The sequence below is a fragment of the Convolutriloba macropyga genome, chromosome 12, assembly GCF_964194025.1.
Source record: "Convolutriloba macropyga chromosome 12, txConMacr16.3, whole genome shotgun sequence".
NCBI classification, from domain to species: Eukaryota; Metazoa; Xenacoelomorpha; order Acoela; family Convolutidae; genus Convolutriloba; species Convolutriloba macropyga.
The window spans coordinates 37983683-38006011 of record NC_134479.1 but is presented as its reverse complement, the minus strand read 5'-3'; the positions used below and the strand labels follow the sequence as shown (position 1 = coordinate 38006011).

Sequence of the window (22329 nt, the reverse complement as noted above, 5' to 3'; positions counted from 1 at the left end):
AAAAATTCAAAATCAACGTAGTTCACTCTGTTCTCTCAAAAGTTTCAACCTCGATAACTACTTTCAAAAAACGAAAATCGAAAAAAAAATTTATTCTATGTTCTACGCTGGGGAAGCTTTCTAATGATACCAGTCTCAACTCTCTACGATGAATATATCGATCGGCCAAAATTGCCTGAACAAAAAAATCCCAGTTGAGTATATAGCTCCTCCCCCTCAAGGGGGTTGGAACAATGATAGCAATACTGTTTTTGGTAAAAAAAGATTTTAATGAGGCTAGCAAAACCTTTCAGTTGTTTTGCTGAATTTGTTTTTTGCGGTTTTCTTGGATATATCCGAAAATCCAAAGCTCGAGGACTAAAAAATTCAATTTTTAAGCAATACAAAAAAGTATCCCAATATTAGATTTTTCTCGCAAATCGATTAAAATAAGAATAAAAAAGAAAGATGAAAAGAAGAAAAAATTAACAGTCTGCTTGCTATATATGTATATTAAAGTGATCTAATACAGCTGGATTGAAAATTCAATTTTTGCCATTGATTTTGAAATATTGATTTTATATTCAGTTTTCAGTTTCGTTTTGTCAGCTAACCCGGAGGAAAAGTTTTTGCCGAAGCACACGGGTCCACACGAGACAAATACCACGAGAAGAGAGGGAGTTGAGTTTGCCAACAGGTGAGGAAATCAAATTAACCAACTGAGAAACTTTCATTTTTCTCAAAACTGAGTTGAGATGTAGCAGTGCTATATACAATACAAAACAATATGTATTGTACATTGCTATATACAATACATATTCAACCAACCAATCAAGCTCGGCCAGCTGGCAAGCAGTATAAATCAGCACTAGCAAAAGCAGTGCATTTTTAACAGAAGCACTTTTTTCAATTCTGCGAGGATACATTTCAATGGCTGGCGATTCAAGACCAGCAGCAGAGGATTAGCCGCCGCCAAAAACAAGCTCAGCTGAGCATGCCAGCTAAATTCTTAGCGATTTAGCTTGAGCAGTAAGAGCTAATGCTTAGCATATGTCCTCACATTAGTAACACATACAATTTTGCGCTATATTAGATAGTTTAATTGAAAATCTCATTATACACACATATCTTATGCTTCAAAAAAATTTCTGAGTTTGGGTGAATATCTTTTTTAAATCAATAAGATTTTTTAATCTTTCACTCTACTGAGTTTCAACAGTGCTTACAAAATCAGCACAGATACATTATAGCAAAAAATTTTTCTACGATTTTTGAAATTTACTTTTGAAAAATCAATAATTTCACAATCCACCAGCACCGCGACCCATTCTCTTACTGGATTAATTGTTTTTCACCTAAAAAGAACCCAGCTGAACGTTCAGAATTAGAGCATCAGTGTAAATGATGCACGCTAAAGACTGACGTTATTTCTAAAATCAAAATAAATATCGTCAGTTTCTGTGGATTTCAAATTTTGAAAATTGTTGCGAATTATCAAAACTCAAATGAAATGTTCTAATAAATATAAGCAACCTCTTTTTAAAACTTCACACTATAAATTTATGGGAAATAATACTTATTAAAACAAGGCGGCTCAGCAATGTGCGATGGCACATAAGGTTCCGATCCCGCCCATCCACAATTTTGGCATAATTGTCTACCAAATGAGGAACACAAAGAAAACCCAAAAATTAAAATTTGGGAACCCCAGAAAACCCAAAAAAGCCCAAGTTTTTTTCAAAAAAATTGTGTATGAACGATAAGATAGCCTCCAAAGCAAATAACTCAAAGGAGTAAAAATTGAAGCATTAAATTGCTGTGATATGCCAATATTAGGAAAGCGAGTCAAGGCGAACAACAAAGTCAAACAACAACAACAACAAACATTAATTACATCAAAAACTTTTTGTCCGTTTTAAAAAACAAAATTTAATAACAAAGTCAACATAGCGCCAGATGAACCTAAAACTAAACAAAATAACTTTTAAATAACCAGAAAAGATATGGACCGATCCATGAAAAGGTTTGGTAACAATTAGACAAAAAAAGAACAAAAACAGTAAAATTAAAAAATTCGCTTTTTTTTAAAACAATTAAATTCAAAGTAATTGAAACCATTAAAAATCAAGTAAAACATCCCAAAGGTTTACGATTACTACTGCTTCTATAGACGGGCATTAGAACCTGTCCTTATTCAATTCTTTAAGCGCCTAAAAGAACAACAGAAAAAACAACAAACAAAAATTCAATTGAAACTTGCTAGAAAACGCTGTCAAAACCGTCAAGCTATATTTCGACCCTCAAAATATATTCTTTTGCACCTTCTTCAAACACCGATAATGTAGTGTTTGGCCATTTTTAGTGAGACTAGGTAACAAGTAGACAAAAAAGAGAAAAGGGCAAAAGTATGTAAAAAATTTGATTTTTTTCGAAACAAAAATATGTCCAACGTCATGAAAAACATTAAATACAGAATGAAATGTTTAAATAGGGTCGTTTTTTCATCCAAAGGAACTCTTTGAGACCTGTAGTTATCCAGAATAATTGTTGCGTCTACAAAGAGAACGTCAAACATGACAAAAATCAAATTAACTTACTTTTTTTGTGAAAAACAGGTGTCGAAGTCAGTTAGGTCAAAACGCGTTCTTTAAAAAATTAGAGTAATCTTATCCCTTCCGACAACTGCCCTTGACATCCATATTGTCATATTTGACCTGTAATTAACAAGATTATGTACCAAAAAGAAAAATAAAAAGAACAATCTTGCGAAGTTAAAAAGTTTTTTATTTTTAGTTTTGGAAAACGATCGTTTTCAAAGTCATGAAAGCCATCAGCTATCTAATAATATCAGAATATCGGCTCATCTATTCTTTCATAAAAAGCCTGTGAAACCTATCACTATACATGAAATTTCATACAACTGAAATGACAAAGTAAAAAGGACAGTTAAAGACAAAATTGAAAAATTCAATTAATTTCTTGAAGAAAGAAGTGTCGAGGCCGATAAAACGATACTCTATATCTTTAAAGATTTCAATATTTTCAATTGTGTTTCATTTTGAACGCCAATATTGTGATATGAGAACTATCAGTAATGTGATAATGTGACTAGAGAACGTGAAAAACTGGCAAATTTCTAAAAACAAAAAAAATCTGAAATCTAGTAGAATCAAAGCAAGAAAACAATAACTTCAGGCTTAAAAACTCAACCCAGACTAAATTTCAAATCTGCAGAATGAAGAAACGTTCTTTCTTTGCTGACACTAAGCTGCAAGTTGACCAAATTAAGAAAAAAAAATGGAGGAAAAGTTCATAAAGCCATTATTTATTTAAAAATCAATTGTTTTTAAAAGTCGAAACGATCATAAACTATCAAGTAAAAAACTAAAAGCATCAGCTTGGAGCTGCTTACAAAGCAAATTGGGCCTATCACTCTTGAGCATTCATTTGATATGTTCTATTCTTTATTATTTAAAGAAGGTCTTTTTTTCAAAAAAAAAGACCGACTGATTGCAATCCGAATTCTTTTTGGATTGTAACAGTCCAAGATTGGCCCAAAAAATAGCCCTGCTAAAGCTTATTGTCCGTTAGGAACTATTGATTTTTCGAATATTGTAAATATAGATAATTTGTTAGTTGAAAACTCAAAAAAAATTCTGCATTTTTGATAATAAACGAGTAAAGCTAGCAAAAAACGGCAAAGTTTTAATTACAGAGCACTCTCAGCGGAAGTTGAAGTAGGAATAGCCCCCTTCTGACTCTACAAAGATTGTATTAGTGTTATTTGGGGGTGCAGTGCCGGCAAATTGTATCAAAATGGACAAAAGTAGCTTATTTCGTGCTGTTTTTGATGAAAAGGGCTGAATTTTGAAATATTTATCCAGAGTTTTTGACCAAAAAAATTAAATCAGAATAATCAACAAGGCTTGTTTGTCCTTAAAAGTAAAATCAACGACACTATTTTTAAAAATTTCAACAAATTTTATTAAAATTGACGAAAAATTAGGCAAACATTTTGGAAAATGTGAATAAAACGACGTGAATTCACTCTAATTTTTTCAGAAGTTTAAACCCCGATAACTCCCTGCAGAAAACGAAAATTTAAAAAATCTTTTTAATTCCATATTCTCTGCTGGACGAGCTTTCTAATGATACCAGTCTCAACTCTCTACGATGAATATATCGATCGGCGAAAATTGACTGAACAAAAAAAAACCCATTTGAGTATATAGTTCCTCCCCCCTAAAGAGGGGTCGGAACAATTATTTCACAAATATTTAGATCTTTATTGTTTTTCGGGCATCCTTCAATTGTGAACTCTCTGGCAATCATATTTATTATTATAGAACAATTGAGTGACAATTTTCAAAATTTGAATTGGGTAAGTTGTAAGGGTACAATCATTATAGAACAATTGAGTGACAATTTTCAAAATTTGAATTGAGTAAGTTGTAATGGTACCCTTACCCGACATTCTTTTTAAGTCAATGACAAATTAGAATATTTTTGGAAACTATTCAGTACTGTTTCGGAGTCTGCTCGTCTCAGTTTTGCTCTGATATTCTCTGATTCAGACTCTGATTAAATTTTTTGTTTCAGTTTTGATGCTGATAGAACTTTTAAATACGGGTACTGATTATCCAAAGATAATCCAAAATGTAGCTTTTTTCGGTCACCTCCGGGCTCTTTGCTTTAACTAGTTTCCAAAGTAACTATCAAGGTCATCCAGTAGTTATTAACTGCACATTATTACAAAATTTTATGAAAATTTGTGTTCAGCACGGAACAAAACCATGCAAAACAGAGATAAAAATTTATTTTTAGTTTTGACTACCTTCTTTCTCCATTCAGTTTGAGCTCGATGAGTCATTAGTGAGTAATTTATATTATCTAAAAGTCCGTTTATGATTCTTTAGGTTGGCATCATATTTGTGGCGTTTCCATTGATAAGTTACGCTCTATGAAATATGAACTTAAATACTTTTCATATGTCTTGTAGAATTACAATTTCATGTTTTGGAGTTTCCTTAAAAAAACTAACCTTTTTAAAATTATTATTTCTGGATTAAAAAGGCAATTGGCAGTCATTGAAATTTGCTTTTTCGAACATTGAATACATAATTTGTTTTCTGGGGGAAAAACATATTACTTGTTGTCATTTTAGAAAAAATATGAAAAAATTATTTTCTTCATAGTAATATGGAACATGCAAAATATATTGAAACTAAGTAGCAAAATATTTTTATGGGAAACATTTGGAAATTTTCTATTTTTTATATCTCATTTCGTAAATTCGTTCTTTATCTTGTAGCTCCGCTTGGATTTCTAACATATCCGCGTATAGCTGTGCGTATCGCGATTTTGTGGTCGGTTTTTCGTCAAAACTGGGTTTGGCTCTAAATGAAACCGTTTTTCTTGGAATTTCAGCCTTCCTCGGAGCTGGATCCAAAACCGGATTACGTTTGTCTAAAATTGAACAAATTTTGCGCCTTGCCGACTCCGTCTCGCATTTCGATTCATCGAGAGCTCGTTTCAACGCACGATTTTCTGCTCGCAAACCTTCCAACTCGTAATACAAAACATTAACCTCGACTTGTTTTTTGGAAGATTCGTTTATCAGCGCACTGTTGTCTTGACCTTTCCTAGCTAAATCTCGCTCAAGATTGGACAGTTTTTTCTTCAGCTTATCATTTTCGGATTTAACTAAAACCATCTCGTCCGATAAATTGTCGTAATTTGATTCCGCAAGCAATTTTTTTGACTGGCTTTCGTGTAGTTGTTCCTGGCTAAAACTCGTTCCGCTCAGCTGGTTTAATAAATTTTCGTTTTCAGCTTTCAAAATCGCAATTTCTTCGCAATCGGCGTCAATTTTGACACGCAGTTGATTTCGCTCGTTCGTCAAATCGCCAACTGTCTCCTCCAAAACTGTAATTTGACAAAGAAGTTTGTCGATTCGAGCGAGCATGTCAACTTCCCTGGCTTTGGCGCTTGGTGAGTCCTGACTTTGAGTTCTGTTAAACTCGGAAAATTTGATAGCCAGTTCTGACTCGTGTCGTGACAATTTTTCGTCGCGTTCGTCCAGTTCTCGAATTCGCCGATCAAGATCTAATGGTGTGGGACCCTTTCAGCCAATATAACATTAAAAGATTGTTGAAAATAAACATTGTTTATGTAAATAAACAAGCTCAGTTTAAGCACGCTTGCGATTGTATGATCTTGCTATGAATAGTAAGAATCATGCATTATCTGTTATTGTTAGTCAAAATTGTGATCTTTTTATGATTTGTAAGCACGATATGTAATCGTTGCAGGAGCAGTAAGAAAAATGTGCTTTATAGGGTTGCAAAGATTCACAAATGCAAATTTTATACTATTTAAAGAATTTTTTATTGTTGGTGTTGGAAATGCATCCCAAGAAACAATCGTCCTCAAGGACATGAGTTAACGAAAATTATTGTCATGATTTAATTTTTTTTTCTCAGTTTATTTTTTTTCTGAGAATTGGAGGATGCGAGTACACAACTGTTTTTTGCATAAAGTAGAGAAACTTAAATGTGCATACTCATTTATGTGCTGAAGATGGATATAATGTAAAACTAAGAGAGTGAATTTTTCCCAATTTATTTTTCTTCAAACAACTACTTCAGAGACAAGAAATGTTTCTTAACTGCCTGATTAAGTAAAACAGACAATAGTGACAACTTGTGCACGTAAATTAGTCCATACATGACTGCTAAGAGATGAAAACCACAATTTGATTATTTAGCAAAAAGAAATGTTTTAAAAATTTCTTGTTTGTGTTCAACTTTTTATGATTTTTTCTTGTTTACTAGGAAACCATTAATAATCTTAGTATGTTTATTAAGATTTCTTAAAATCATATATCACTTGGTAGGGTTACTAAGATTCATTTGTGGCGTTCAAACCATGATAGCAAATAGACGTTTTTACCTAGTATATTTGTTTACACTACTCACGACTTCACACTTGCCAAAGGGACAGAAATTATAGTAATCTGATTGGTAACCTATTGCATGAGAGTTTTTTTTCTCTGTTTACTAAACGCTGATTAAATTGACCTGTTGCATATTTTTACGTATATCTTGGCTCTAAGATTCTTATTTTCTGAAAAGGTTTTAAACAATTGATTTAAAAAACCGGCGAAAAGATGACAACCTAACTGAAACTGATCGGGGATAAAACAGTGTCGGTCTTCAAAGGGGGCATTTGCTATGGGATTCCTTAAAGGCACAACGAATAAAAATAATTTATTACTGTAATTTGTGTTGGGTTTAAAAATATGAAAAAATAGCAATGGTTTTTCAATGATAAGGTGATATTCGAGATCCTTATATTTAAATCAAACGAGAACTTTTTTGCAAAAAAAAACAACTTTTTATTTGAATTTTTCGGCGCAACTTCAAAAAATTGTTCTGCTAAAAGGAACACGTAATTTACTAAGTTTCTAAAACTGCTGTTTGAAATTGGTATAGCATTTTAATTTTTTAGTATTTCTTTATTGTTCTGAATTATCATCCTTAAAAAAAGCATTTTTAATAAATACTATTCATTCTTAATAGTTATGAAACGACAGATTTGGGGACAACAGTCAAAGTTTCCGTTCAAAATTAGCCGATCTTTCGGGTCAGTTTATTATCCAATATCTTAAAAATTGCCTTTGCTAATTCAGGTAAATATCGGCATCTGTGCATTCAAGCTGATAATTTGTACTGTGATCAGGAATCCTCCTAATTTCAGAAAACACGTCTTAGAATAGCCATTAGGATAAATTCATCACAAAATATATATTAACTAATTTGATTGAATACGTATTTTGAATGATTGTGGTTGCTGGAAAAGTAAATTCACAGAAATTGTCTGTGCTTCGCCGAAAAAAATAGAAAAAAACCAGCGCTTCATCGCAGCCATAAATTTTGAAAAAAGTTAGGATGTTTTATTTTTCGAATAACATAGTGAATTCGTGCAAAGAATTTTTTGATTTGACCTAGTATGATTACAAAGAAAATATTTTTTTCTACCCTTTATGCATCTTTGATTGTTATTTTTTTCGTATAAGTAACCTAGAGCATAGCGATTGAAGCCTTTTGAGAGTAGGTTTTATTTTTTGTATGATCCTTGTATGACTACCAAGAAATCATACAAATCATATATGACCTAGTACGGTTACTAAGAATCATATATGACCTAGTACGAAATCCAAGAAAGTTGTATGATCGATGACCCGGGTGACAAAAACTGGGAAACTTGGAAAATTTGTGAATCAGGGCATTTTTTTCATAAAGAGTGTACTTTCAGTATTAACCTTATGTTGATTTTAGCAGATGAAGAAATCGTAGACAATCCATTGATCATGCCTCTTTGTGTGAGGTTGAAGCTTCAATAGACAAATTTTGAACACAATTTTTGAGACTCCTCGAGTGCTGATTGATTTTACTACAAAATAACCTTACTTTTGGTGTTTTGGAAGTTTGGATAGGCGTTGTGTTAGGCATAATTTCATGTAAAATCTTGAAATTCGATATCAATTTTACATTCATACAAAAAGCCCCTCGACTATTTTCTCATATTTTGAGACGAAATTGACCTGCGAGCGATATTTTTCCATAAAACACTTCTGTTGTTTTTAACAGGGTAGTTGTAGGAGCTAAAAAGATCCCTGCCTAGTTTGGCTTCCAAAATGTACTTTTGTTCCCGCTCCAGTTCTTTTGGCGTTGAGATGTTTGTTGAGTAATGCTGAGTTCTTCTTCGTGCATGTAGAGTATCTTGTAGTTTATGGCTGTCAAGTTTAGACTGTCGCAGACGCTCTTCTAATGCCTGCATCTCCGATTCCTGTGGAAAATTTTCAAAGCTTTTATGATTACAACTAACTATTGAGTAATGACTCTATACTCCCCCTTCTTCAACCACCTCACACCTGGCACGTGAAGTAACATTGATAGTAACCCTGATTGTGTGGAATTTGGGTTTTAATTATTCGAAAAACTGGGTTAAAGATTTCAGACCCGCGGGTAAATTACTTAAATTTTTACTGAAGCAAAAATACCATCAGCAGACTTTTAGCGTCCCGAAATGTCCCTTTCCTCATCATTCAATCATGTTCCGTCAAATCTCTCTGTATATATATAAATTTTCTCCCCAGGTACTCTTGGTGCGACGTCCGAAAATTCCTTACAAAGTCTTGTTATACCTTTTCCTTAAGTTCCCTCTCCAGTTTGTTGCTCTTTGAACTCCATCTCTCAATGTCCAGTCTCTGGTCAGCAATCAGCTCATTCAGCACATCTCTTTCCTTCTCAAAACTGCTCTTCAGCTCTGAGTCCATTGGCTCTTTTGCCTTCGGGGTTTCTATCGGTGTTTCTGAGAGTCTTTTCAGGGCCTAGAAACAAAATGAAAAGCACTGATTCTCATGATATGCGATTGCACTTCATCGTCGATCGCTAACTCTCAAATCGAAGAAAACAACTTTGCATTGCAAATTGGCAGTGAAAACATGTTCCATATCTCTTGAATGCGGTTAGATCTGTCAAATCGGGATAGTCGTGCAGCTAACTAAGGACTTTCTGCCGCTTAAGATTGAGATTTTGATTCATTGATTATGTCACTTAATTGCAGATCTAGTTAATCCTTGTTGTCAGACTTGAGGCAGACTTTGAGCTGTCCTCAAAATTAAAAACGAACAACTTCTCCCCCAGTGGCCTTTAAGTGGTCTGAATGTTAACACGCGACATCGACTTAGGTTGTTTCTTACCGAGCTCCGTCAAAATAGGGTGCTAACCTCAAAGTTCTTCTCCGTTTCAGCAATTGCTTTTTTCAGTCTCTCAATTTCACTGTCTTTCTCCCCCGACTCCAATTCCATTCGTTTCATCCTCGATTCCAGTTCAAACTTCTTTGTATCATTTATGCGAAAGATCTCGGACTCGTCTTCGGCTTTGCTAGCTGCTTCTTGCGCTTGTTTCACGCGTTGCTTCAACTCAGCGACTTCTTTCTGAAACATCAACAGATTAAAAAAAAAGACTGTTGAGAATTGAGAGGGACAATTCACAGAAACTGATTAGAGAGTCGATGTCAAATGTATATACAGTCAATCAATCACATCTGACTAATTTGATCAGAATTCATTTTCAACGGCTTGGCAAAACTTTGGTAACCAGGCCATTGATTAGATGAAAACATCAATTTTAATTTTCAATTCAATTTTTAATTAATGAAAGCTCAAAACTCTCAATACATCAACTAGCTCAGTCGAATTACGTCTTTATAAGGCTCGTTGAATATATGCTGAACAGCTGTGGTGCTATTACGCACTTGAACATGAACAACAAAAAAAAACTGAGAAATTTGTGGCATACACTTGAAATTATGAACTCTCAAAGTGATTAAAACCATTAGAATTAGCTGAAATGGTGAATTCTTTCTGGTTAATCTCAAATGATTTCCGATGCTGATGGCTTTTTCTTTATAGTAACCGAGCATCAATTAAGGTCTTAGTATGTCACTCTATGCAACACGCGTAACTTATTGGTTCGTAAAGAACTATTGACATGAAAGCATGAAAATCCGATTTTGTTTTTATTTACAAAATTTTGGTTATTTTCCGTTTGCAACCCCCCGAGCCGCACGTGGTTTACTTTTACATAATGATTTAATATGGAATGACTTCTGCTCTGTAAATGGGGCGGGAATAAATGTACTGGAGCATAAAAGATACTAAGATTCTTTCAATCAATATTAGCCTTTTCGGAAATTTGAGGTTTTTTAAATGATGCTCGCACATTCTACTTTACCTCAAATTGGGATTTTTGGGCTTTGAGTGAATCTGCTTCTCTTTCGACACCCGAAAGACTTTTCTGCGCAGAATCGAGCTCAGTTGACTTCAAGTGCAGCTGTTTCTCAAGTTCTGTCACTCTTGAATTCAGCTTATCTTCAATTCTTGAGGAGTCAGTTTTCCCTGAAAAAAATGAGAAAAAACAATGAAAAAAAAATTTCTTTGCAAAAAATATAAATTTTGGTCTTGTACAAAACCTGCGCATAAAAAAATAATTCTCTTATATTAAAACCTGCATGAGTGATAAAAATTTAATGTGTTCTAGCGCCAGAAGTCTCCAGTGCCAAAGTTTTTGTTCTCACTTTAGTGGGGGAGGAAATTTGTACTCAAATGTGTTTTTTTGTTCAGACAATTTTGGCCGATCGATATAATCATCACAGAGAGTTGTGAGTGGTATCATTAAAAAGCCCATCCAGCCTAGAATACAGAATTAAAAAGATTTTCCAATTTTTGTTTTTTATAGGGAGTTATCGAGGTTTAATAATTTGTGAATATTATACGTAATTCAGATGTTTTTTTTCACATTTTCGGTATTTGTCAATTTTGCAAAAATTTGTTCAAATTGTTAACTGTAGTGTTATTCATTTCATCTCTAAAGATAGAGGAGGGTAGCTGAATTGTTCGATCTTTTGATCTGAGTTTTTCCGCTAGAATTTATGCTAAATTCCAAAATTCAAATTTTTTCGGGAACAAATTTGGGAACAAATTTGCTTTTTCAGCCCACTTGCTTTAAATTTGCTGGAAGTAGATGTGTTAAAACTGCGGCCATATTCTTTTAAACTGAAAAACGAGCTAGTTGTACTCCCGCTGGCTTTGAGAGTCTTCTGGAATTAAGATTTTGCGAGTTTATTTGCAAGTTTTTTGTCGATAATTTTAAAAAAAGTATTTTTACCAACTGAAAAATTTGTTGAAAAATCTATCTATTTCGCAACAAGTTGAACCAATGGGTGTTTTTTAGAAGCACAATAATTTCGGGACTGATCTTGATCTCGCCATCGATCCATAACCCAAAATTGTTTCAGATTTTAATGCGGCGCGACCTTATTTTCAAAAAATTTCCGCTATTTACAAATTTCTTATGTAAATTACTGACAAGAATTTAAAATTAGGGTTTAAAATTTGAGAGATACTAATTAAAATAAACGAGACTCAACGAGATTATTTAACGGTTTCAGAGTTAAACTCATGGTTTTTATGGCTCTAAATCCAATTGTTTTCGTAAAAATTTTTGGAGTTTTGCTTTCGTTTGTTGTATTTTATAGCCCAACGACCTATTGTCACCAGTCAAAGATCCAGTAATTTTTTAGGAGATATAATTGAGTCAAATAATTCTTTCATTTGTTATCTAATGTCTGTTATGACTTTGAATGTATTTGTTTTAAGAAACTATTGGTCAATTTTTGAAATTTGCCACTATTTTATCTTATGTCTCCTAATTTCAGCGCCGTCTCAGTGAAAACAAGAAGCAACCGATTTCCTGTGGGATATAAATCAATTGTCCGTTACGGTTTTAAGTACAATTAATGGTCTCTTTGTTTTGATACTATGCGTTTTCATTTTTCTTCTTCATTTTTTGCATAAATGCATTTTTCTTAATTCATTTTGGTTTACTTGTCAAATTATCACTTCATTGACAATTCCAATTAAAGGAGAACGTAGTAGGGAAAATTCACAAAGTTGAAACAATGCGTGTCTGGATAATTTTTTTGATTTTGTTATATAGTTTATGCTTTTTGGGCTGAGACACAGCTATTTCGCAAAATTTTATAAAATTTTTGCCTAGATTTGTCATTTTTTTTTGTTTTTTTACGCCATATACCTGATAAAGATAGATCTCAATTGCTCCCCCAGATCATATAACTTAACCTGTTAAAGATTTCTGTTAGAAGCTGTTTGTTTTAATGACTTTCTAATTGAAAATTGAAATTTTTGCTTTCAACCGTATCCTTCTTGCTTTCATTTTTCAGAACCCTGTCATTCACTCTCAATGATTAGATGGCTCAATTTTTTTTGTGGATTCAAACATTTTTCTCCACTGGCTTTTACGAGGTGACTGATTGCTTCGATCATTAATTTCACAAAAAGTTGTCGAGATTTCTATACTGTTCAATTTTTCGTTTTTTTTGTTGTCATGTCTGTGCAGTCCTTTTATAAGAAAGACTGTTTGTTGTTAAGATAAGGGAGAAAAAGATAAATTACGTTCTTAAAGCTAATACCTTATAATTACAGTGCCTTCAACAGTTTGATCTCGAAATATTGTTTGAAGTTTTGTCTTCTTTATATAACTGTTTTTATTTTGTGGTGTCGTGACTTAGTCTCATTATTAACGTGCTCAATTGGCTTCCTAAGGCATTGCAAGTTAATACATCACTTTTTGTTGAAATTTTAAGACTGTTATGAATTTGAAAAGATTTCTTTTCAAAAACATATTTGGATTTTGAGCTTCGTCATTTTTTAAAATATTTTTTCGGTCGAATTGGAGAAGTCTCTGTAGAGACAGGTCTCAACCCGTTTTTAGAGACCTATATTTCAATCTCTATAACGATTTTAGCTTCAAACAATTGTTTCTCCGCTTTATTACTAATGTTTACGAGATTTCATAAAATATTTGAGTTTTTTTGTATTTGTACATTCTATGAGATTTTTATTTTCGTTTTAATTTATGCCGATAATTCTAGGTCCCATTGGCTTTTAAATTTTGCCTAATTGAACTTTTGATAATGAAATGTCTCAACTGCTTGCCACGGCGATTTAAAGGAGCATTTTAGGGATTTCAGTTGATATCTAATGAGGATAATAACGGTGAACTTAATTGTTTTCAAAAACAGAGAGGTTTTTTAAACTTCGCACCTCTTTGCTCTTTTTGGTCGAACTGTATCATATTGGTCGAACATATCTTTTCTAATGAAGCGTAAGTCATTTTGTTTTGTTTAAGTTTTATTTGATGCGATTTTTATTTTATTATGATTTCATTTAATATAGATATCGAGTTTTGATTGTAAAAAATGATGTTGTTTGATTTTTATTATTGTCTTTTCTAGTAGTCCTTTTATCAACAACGTTCATAGGCCCGCTAGCAAGGCATTATTGTATTCCGTTTGTTGTTAATTGAACGATATGTAATTATATTTTTTTGAAAGCTTTCTATCTCTTAATCATTTGGTAGCCAATTAAGTCAAGAATGTGGATTAGCGTTGTCGGAATTTTATGTGTGTACGTACAATAACAAGCCTCCTTGTCTTATGCGTAGCCAGAAGTTGACTTCCGTGAACTTTCGCCATTATCAAATTTGTAGATGCGTGTTTTAAGTACAGGTTACGTGGCTCTGCTTGAAGTCACTGCGAGAACTTCTGACGTTTAGATTTACGCGAAGCGGCTTTCGAAATGTCTTCTGCAGAGTCACGCAACCTTGTTGAAAACGCGAAATGTGCATGTTTGGAAATGATGAACGATCTTGGAAGTTAACTTCTGACTAAGTTTAAAGGAACTTCTTGCATTTCAATATCTGGCCCTGCAGATTCTCTGAATTTTAATATGTGCACAAGAGTAGTTTAAAAGAGATTATCTGACTCTGCAAAACTCACTTGAAACTCTAACAAAATCTCGACCTCAACGCTGTTCTTGATAAGCGCCAGAAGCTCTCAGTGACTTCCAGTACAGTCATGTAACCTCAGCCTAATTGCAATGCTTTCAAACTTTTTAATTAAATTCTAATATGTTTTTCTGTTGGATTGAGCCAAATAAATAAACTATCTGGATAGAGCCTTTATGAACTACACGATATCTCTCCGAATATCTCTTAAGGACTTTTGTCGTGTAGTGCCTGACAAACTGCCTATGAAATTGTTGTTTTATCAGTGCTTATCGGATTATGAGTCGCCTGAACTTTTGTAAAAAAAATCTTACCAGTTCTTACACGATGAAGTTTTTTTGTCAGGTTTTTACACGATAAAAATTCAAACTTCAGATCCTACACGATATTTAGTTTTGGTTATAAGATCTTACACCACAACAATTCTATTTATAAGATGTTACACAATAAACGTTCTGGCTTGTAAGTAATGAAAGCCTGAAATTGGAAATGATGCTGAAAAACTGAAACGTTTGCTTACCTTTTTTGTGTAACAATCTGCACATAATAATTCCATAATTTATTTATGCTTCGAGATTGTGCGTTGTCTGGAAGCACAAAGGGCTGTTTGAAGTATATGAATTATTAATTATGCAGAAAGCGAATTGAAGAAATAACAACAAAGCACTGTAAGCAATTAACCATTAAAAAGATTATATATGATGCAATATTGCCCCATTACCTTAAAACGTTTGATTGATGACAATCCATTGTCTTAAAAACAGGATTTTTTCCCCACCATATACTTACCCCATAGATACGAACGGTGAAACTTCAGGTTTTTAAAGGAATCTTTTAAAACTACAATTCACGTTGTAAAAAATATAGGGAAATGAAAGAGATAAAGCGTTAAGAAATACACTTATCTTTTTTTTCTGTCTTTCCCATTAAAACAAAACACCACAAAGTTATGCACACATTATAGTAAATTATTGAGGGGGGGGGTAAATTATGGTGGTGGGGGGAGGGGGGTACGTTATATCACCGCCAAGTATATCTGTTTTGTTATGCTCATGGTTAAGTCTTAACCCCAGTGATTAAAAAATTCAAAATTTTTCAAGAATCTTGCAAGCTATCTTGCAAGAGAATGCATACTTATTGCAAGGTTCTTGCAAGTTTTGAATTCAACTTGCAAGATTCTTGCAAGATTTTAAATCCACATTTTTCTTTTGTTATTACCTGGCTACAGGGGGCTACTGGTCGAACTGAAAATGAACGCATAGCGCAAGAAAGTAATGTCGGAAAATTTCAAGTTAATTTAAGAAACCGACTTGGATTTTTTCCTGTATAATTTTTTACCCTCCTCTTTTTTCATTCTGGGCATGGAACCGGCAGTTACATAAAATGGCTAATTCGTTTGCTTAAAAAATTGAGAAAATGTTGAATATGGTTGTTTTTGTCGTTTATTAGGTTAATTGAATTTTTTTTTTAAAAAAAAAAAAGAAGGATTTGGATGGCTCGAGATGTCTGATTATTTTTCGGAAAAGTGTGTTTGAATTTCTGAGATACACTTTCCGTAACAGAAATGAACGCCGTCTGTATGATAAACAACCGACCCGTTATTAAATTCGTCGCTGTAGCCGAATTTGTTGTCTTCTCGGAAAATTCTTGTCAATACAAAATAATAGAAATTATTGGACTTCACTGAGGATCAAAATAGTGGGAATCATCAGAAAAGAAATCCGGCCGCCAACAAAATTGACCTTTCACAATTCTGCAAGATCTTACTAGATGAACTTTTGTCTTATATGATATTTCATGATCTTGCAAGACAACTTTCTACTCTTGTCCAGGGGTTCTAGCAAATAAACACCTCGGAAAATAACCCTCAGCTTGATTCTGATAGGAAATACAAATCTCGCAAAAATAAACTCTTCTGTACTGTTAACATTGAAATTCGGGCTTGATAAATTATTTAGTTCTGATTGTTTCACATCAAGCCCCATGGGCTGCTAACGCACGGCCATGGCTTATTGAGAGAAATCTTTTCGCAGGCGCGGGGAAGGGGGGTTTCCGAAACTGCGAGCAAGTAAGCCACAGAATAAAAAATAATCTTACGCTCAAGTGCAGCTCTAGCTTCTTCCAGCTGTTTATTCAGTTTCTTTTCACGTTTCTCCATTTTTAGCAAATTGCTATCCATCATGTCCAATTCATCTTCCTGCTCTTTGATTATTTTCTCCAACTCTGCAATTTTTGATTTGCTGTATTCGTCATTGCCTATGACGTCATACTCTGCTTGGTCCTCTCCTAAGACTACTGTGTCATCATCTTCATCGTAAGCTTCAATGCTCTAAAATAGATGCTACCTAAACAGCTGGATGTTTTTTAAATGTCAAAGAAATTAGGTTTCTTAAGCGAGGTTTAACGTTGCAAAACGTATAGTTTTGGAATTTTATATTAAACTTTCTGGACAACAGTTAAGTGTCAAATTTTCTCATTCCATAAAAACATTTTCACAGTGAAAAAATCGGTAGGTTAAAAGTGGAAAACAGTGAAGAAATACACAAGAAGTTAATCAATGTTACCAATGCCATAAAACTGCCGGGTTTAGGAAAACAACCCACGGAAAAAAGCCACATAGTTCTAGATAGGAAATAAGCCCCTACGGAAATAACACCCATTTAAAATTTGAATATTGGTTGCGATAATTTCAATATTTAGAGTTTCGGTCGTTATAATTTCGGTGATTCGCTAGCAACAGTTTCATATCAAGTCCCACGGGCCGCTAAAGCATGGTCATGACTCATAAAGCATGGCCAAACGCGCTAAAGGCGCGGCTCGTTAAAAGTCCAGTAGGAGTTTTAGTTCCATGGGGGCTTAACTCCTACCTAAAATTAAGTGGGTTTTTTCGTTGGGGAATTTTTTCCAAAATCGCAATGTGCCGCACAACATATCATATAAAAGTCTCCAATTACTCAAAAATTTGGTTTTTCTACTAAATATATATTTAATTAACACCATATTGTGAAATAAGATATTTTTAAGAGCTATCCCTGGTTTTGCAAGAATTCACAACTTGCAAGAATCTTGCAAGATTTTGAATTTGTTTGGAAGCGTATTTAATTTTTTCTACGAGATAAGCATTTCAGTTCGAAAGTTATATGGATATGAACAACTTAACCAAAATTTACTTCCAGAGCCAATTAACGAGCAGAAAATATTTCAAACTTCCTATAATCAATTAGTTCATTAATTTCAATTATGGTGAATTTCTCCACTAAAAAAGTCATCAAGAATGGTTTTGCAAATTTTGTCTCAGTGCCTTCTCAAAGTGAAGTAATTTTCGTTTTTATATTTCTGTTTCAAAAATTTATACCGCATCGTCTTCCAAGTGAATTCAGAATCTTGCAAGATTCTTGCAAGTTGTCAATTCGGGCTTTCTACGAATGATATGGATAATAGCAAATGCTCATTTTACCTTCTCAATCTACAATTAGTTAGGGTAGAGATTTTTAGGCAAAAAATATCGATTTGGTTTACCTTGATTTCTGTGAACCGATTGTTTGAAAACGGGTTGAGGAAATTAGATACTGCAACCGTCGGGAACAAGCTAATGAAGCTAATTTTGACCAGATTCATGGCGAAAGTGGATGACAACAAGTAGGCTCGATAATGTGCGTATGCACAAATGTTCCAACCCAGAACAACTACAATTTTGAACTGATTTTTGACAAAGTAAGGAATAGAGAGAAAAATTCATAAAGCCATAAATTGTTGAAAATTAATTGTTGCAACCCAAAACAATCATTTAAAGCCTCATTAGAAAGTTAAAGTTACCTGCTATTAAGGAGACTAGGAGACAAAACAGACAACAAAATCAAATAAAAACAACAGTCCGTAATTGGGACCAATAACTAACTTTTTTTTTAAAAAAAAAGCTTACTGAAAAGGTTAGAATAGCATCAGATCAAACCTAAATGAAACAAATTGGCTGGCAAAATTTTCAACAGAAAAACTTTAGGATTTGGATTTTTTGAAAATACATAACAAGTAAACAAAAACAAAGACGACAAAGTCAAGAAGTACGTTGAAAATTTTTGAAAACAATGAATTTCAAAGAAAAGAAAACCATCAACTGAAACTTATGAAAGAACTCTTTTTTCTACAATGAAACCGTTCAGGCAATTGTATGTACAATTTGCCTCACGATTACAAATAAAAACAAACGAAGTTAAAAATCGAAAAGTCATTTATTAAAAGAAAGCAACGTCGGATGCTTTAAGATCATCATTTCTTCACCAAAATCATTCGAAAATAATCAATTGAGCTTTCATTCAAATCTAATAATGTGAAGTGTGACTTTTCATTAATATGCTGATAGGAGAAGACAGCAAAAAATAACCACAAAAACTAAAAATTGTCCAAAAAGTTTTTTAGAAAAGTCGTTGCTTCAAAGCTAAAAAAACAATAACTTAATTGATAACAAGAACAAAGATGGCCATTTTATATTTTTACTTAGCTGAAGCGGCCTCTTCTTTAGTTGGGACAACGCTACAAGGTGACAAAAATGAGACAAAAATGGCCTATCTGAGAAATCGAAAAAAGTATTCTTTAAAAAAAACAAAAACCGTCAAAGTAATAACAAACATGTGTTTTCAACTAAAACACAGAAAACAAGTCAGTTTGTTACTAACTGTTAGACCCATCATTAATAAGGCTATCTCAATTTAGCACAAAGTAACAACGGATACAGGTACAACTCAAAGTTTACAGGCACAGAGGCTGAAGCGGCCTCTTATTTTGTTGAGACAACGCTACAAGAAGACAAAAATGAGACAAAAATGCACTATCTGAGAAATCGAAAAAAAAAGTATTTTTTAAAAAAAAAATCAAATACAGTTAAAGTAATAAAAAAACATGCGTGTTCAACTAAATCACAGAAGGCAATTTAGTATAAAAATAACAACGGATACAGGCACAACTCAACTCCCACCTATTTTTTGCAAACACAGAGTTTATGACGAAAAAATCATGAATTTTGCTTAAAGTTGTTTGTTTGGTCACTGGCCGTTGCACATGGTGAATTCTCATTAATTGAGAGATTGTTCGAAATGATTTTGATTTGAATTTATCATTAAAAAAACAAAAATTATAAAGCTTTTAATAAAACAGCGACCAATTACTATCCGAATATTTCTTGAGCTGTAAAAATCCACAATTGAACCAACATTAATATTGCTATTGTTCTTCATCCAATAAAGCGAACAGTTGTTTCAAATTTCACCGGCCAAATAGACAAAAAAAAGGTGGAATTTCAGAAAACTATGGTTTTCGGATAGTTATCGAGTGAACACGGAAAAACAATTCTGTATCTCGACTGATGTCATTGGATATTTTCATTGGTAACTAACTAGATGGCATAAAAACTTTTAAATGTTTATACCGATTCATAGGACTGGAAAAATAGCAACAAGTGCTGGCAAAACTCAAAGGATCAATGAGGAAATACGGAAACTTTTTCGTGAGTCATAAAAACTATTTACTTCACATAGAAAACTGAAGATTTATTCTCTTGACCTCCTTTTAATTAAAATGGAATCACAAAAACATAAATGCACTAACTGAAAACATAGTATTCTGTTATTGGGTCGAAGAAACTAGCAAAAGAAAAAAATAAATCGCACAGAGACAAAAAGACGATCCATTTCTTTTTCGGCTGAAAAAATCTACGTTATGAGTGACTAAAACTGGCCTTGTTATCACTGCTAAAAAACAAATCTTCCAAAAAATGCCTAAGAATGTGTTGGCGAGAGAATTTTTTGATATATCAAAAAAAATAAGAAATTTTGATTAAAGAAAACAATATAAACGATACCAGTCAATTTGGACAAAATGGGCTGAAGGAGTATATTTTGTGCCTTTTGTCTTGAAAAATGAAAACTATGCAATGAAAAATTTTTGAACATTTAGACACAATTTTGTCTAAAATATTTGATTCAAACAGTTCAGCAACTCGCATTTATCTTTAATTTTTAAACGAATGAGACTATTGTAAAAAAAAATGTATCATGCATTTAGCAAAATCGATTGCACTCTTCAATCAGATTGCAAAAATTACAAGATTGCAAAAGTGTTAATATAACAAAGGAAGTGACCCTAACTTCCACAAAATATTAAACTTCCGTAATTCCTTGTACGAAAAAAAGTTCCTAAAACTTTTTTTAATTTGATACTCTGCGCTTAGCAAACTCTCTAATGATACCACTCACAACTCTGTAAGAAAAATATATCGATAGGCGAAAATTGATTGTACAAAATAAACGAGTTGAGCACATAGTTCCTCGCCCACTAATGTGAGTTGGAACAATGACTGAAAGTCTCTCTAGTTTTCACAACTCTTCATATGTAGGAATCGTTTATAAAAGTGGTATTTTTGTTTTTCAAGCAATTTTAAACATTTTTCTCGCACTTTTACAACATCTGCACATGCAAATAGTAAACTGTGGGCCGTAAAAATTGCTTCAATTTCTGATTTAAGAGAAACACGATATAGGTACACAGACGTAAAGGCATACAAGATGACAGGAAATTTAAGGCGTAGTGTAAAGAGTGTGTTGAAAAAACTGAACTATTTTATGCAAAAATGAGCCGTTTTATGTCAGAAAGCGCTAAAAGCGCAAATTTTTTTTAGTTTTTGGTAGTTTTGAATTCATGAGAGAAACAAGATGAAACGAAGATGACTTTATATGAGAAGTTTGTATGAAGTGTGTTCACGAATGAAATTTGTTGCAAACACTGAATTTAGCTTTGCAGAATTTATTGAAATTAAATTGTCCAGGATTTTAGCAAATTTTGTGGAATTTGTCTTACAATTGGGTAAAATTTTAAGAAATATGCTGAGCAGGGTTGAAAATAATTATGCTCACCTCGTCATCCAATAATAATAGACAATGCTTACCCCGCCTTGTGCATTTGGCGCTTCGATCTTCTGATCTGGCTCATTCTGAGTCGATTTCTTCCCTTGTCCGAGTTTCTTCCCGGTTTTCATAGCGTACACTTTGTTCAAGGCCGCAGCTGTCCGCGCTAATCAAAAAATAATTGTAGCAAACTGATATTAATATTCTGTATGAAAATTAACGAAAGCTACAAAAGCAAAAAAGGCGCACGTAAACACGTTAAATACCAATGGTACACATTTGTAATTAAAATTCTTCTGTGTTTATATTTCTAAGTCTATTTATGAACATACAATTTTAATTTGTTTATCTTCATCTTAAAATTTTCCTATTGTTGTTACTTAACAGCTATAGGATAATTAGAGAAAAATAATAATTAATAAAAGAGCAAAAAAATCTCACCCTTTCGTGCCTGCTCTTCTAATTCATCAGCTGAAAAGCCGCTCATTTTTATACGTTTTAATCTATCTTATAACAAAATTTACTTACAAAAAATGGCTATAACCAAAACTGGCTAAAACCATACTACAAAACACCATTAGAAAAAAAAGCTGAGTTTGAATCAAAACTGAATGTAGTTTATTTTTTATATACAATATTGCTTCAGAATAAATGAAAATGAAAGAAATTGGCGCAAGTGAGGCTTATATAGAACATAATCTTTACAACGCAGATTAGATTAAAAGCTTATATAACTTCAGAATAACTCTCTATATGATACGATGAGATTTGAGTTTTAATGCGATATTAGAGTGAGTTTTTGGATAAGATAGAAAAACTAAACTTCTATCTGTTCAAAAAAGCCAAAAGATGTTTGAAAAATCTATACACTGCAAAGATAAATCAATTCAAATTAGTCAGCGCTTTGCTTCATTCAAAAGAATCATTTTTTGCAGTATAAACAGATCTTGAGCAAGAGCTGGCAAGACTTGCCCAAGACTTGAAAAGTCTTCAGTCGAGTATTGAGCGCAATTTTAAAT

The 22329-nt window shown here is 33.1% G+C and overlaps 1 protein-coding gene across 1 annotated transcript; it reads right to left on the bottom strand.

The window, feature by feature from the left end:
- Window positions 1–5146: 5146 nt before the first annotated feature.
- On the bottom strand, window positions 5147–21921 carry LOC142351082 (uncharacterized). The gene is made up of 8 exons (XM_075403168.1): window positions 21752–21921; window positions 21352–21476; window positions 16512–16743; window positions 10782–10945; window positions 9773–9982; window positions 9188–9373; window positions 8661–8829; window positions 5147–6084 (listed from the first exon to the last, which is right to left on the bottom strand). Exons 1-8 carry the CDS (start codon window positions 21795–21797, stop codon window positions 5246–5248), a joined length of 1971 nt encoding a protein of 656 aa, XP_075259283.1. The 5' UTR covers window positions 21798–21921; the 3' UTR covers window positions 5147–5245.
- Window positions 21922–22329: the final 408 nt, after the last annotated feature.

Bases quoted from the DNA above. Each gene is read 5' to 3' on its own strand.
- LOC142351082 (XM_075403168.1), bottom strand. From the start codon at position 21,797: ATGAGCGGCTTTTCAGCTGATGAATTAGAAGAGCAGGCACGAAAGG. The intron at 21,477-21,751 runs GTGAGATTTTTT...TTTTTTGATTAG, and splicing joins AGAAGAGCAGGCACGAAAGG to CGCGGACAGCTGCGGCCTTG. The intron at 8,830-9,187 runs GTATAACAAGAC...AATTTTCCACAG, and splicing joins AGAGGGAACTTAAGGAAAAG to GAATCGGAGATGCAGGCATT.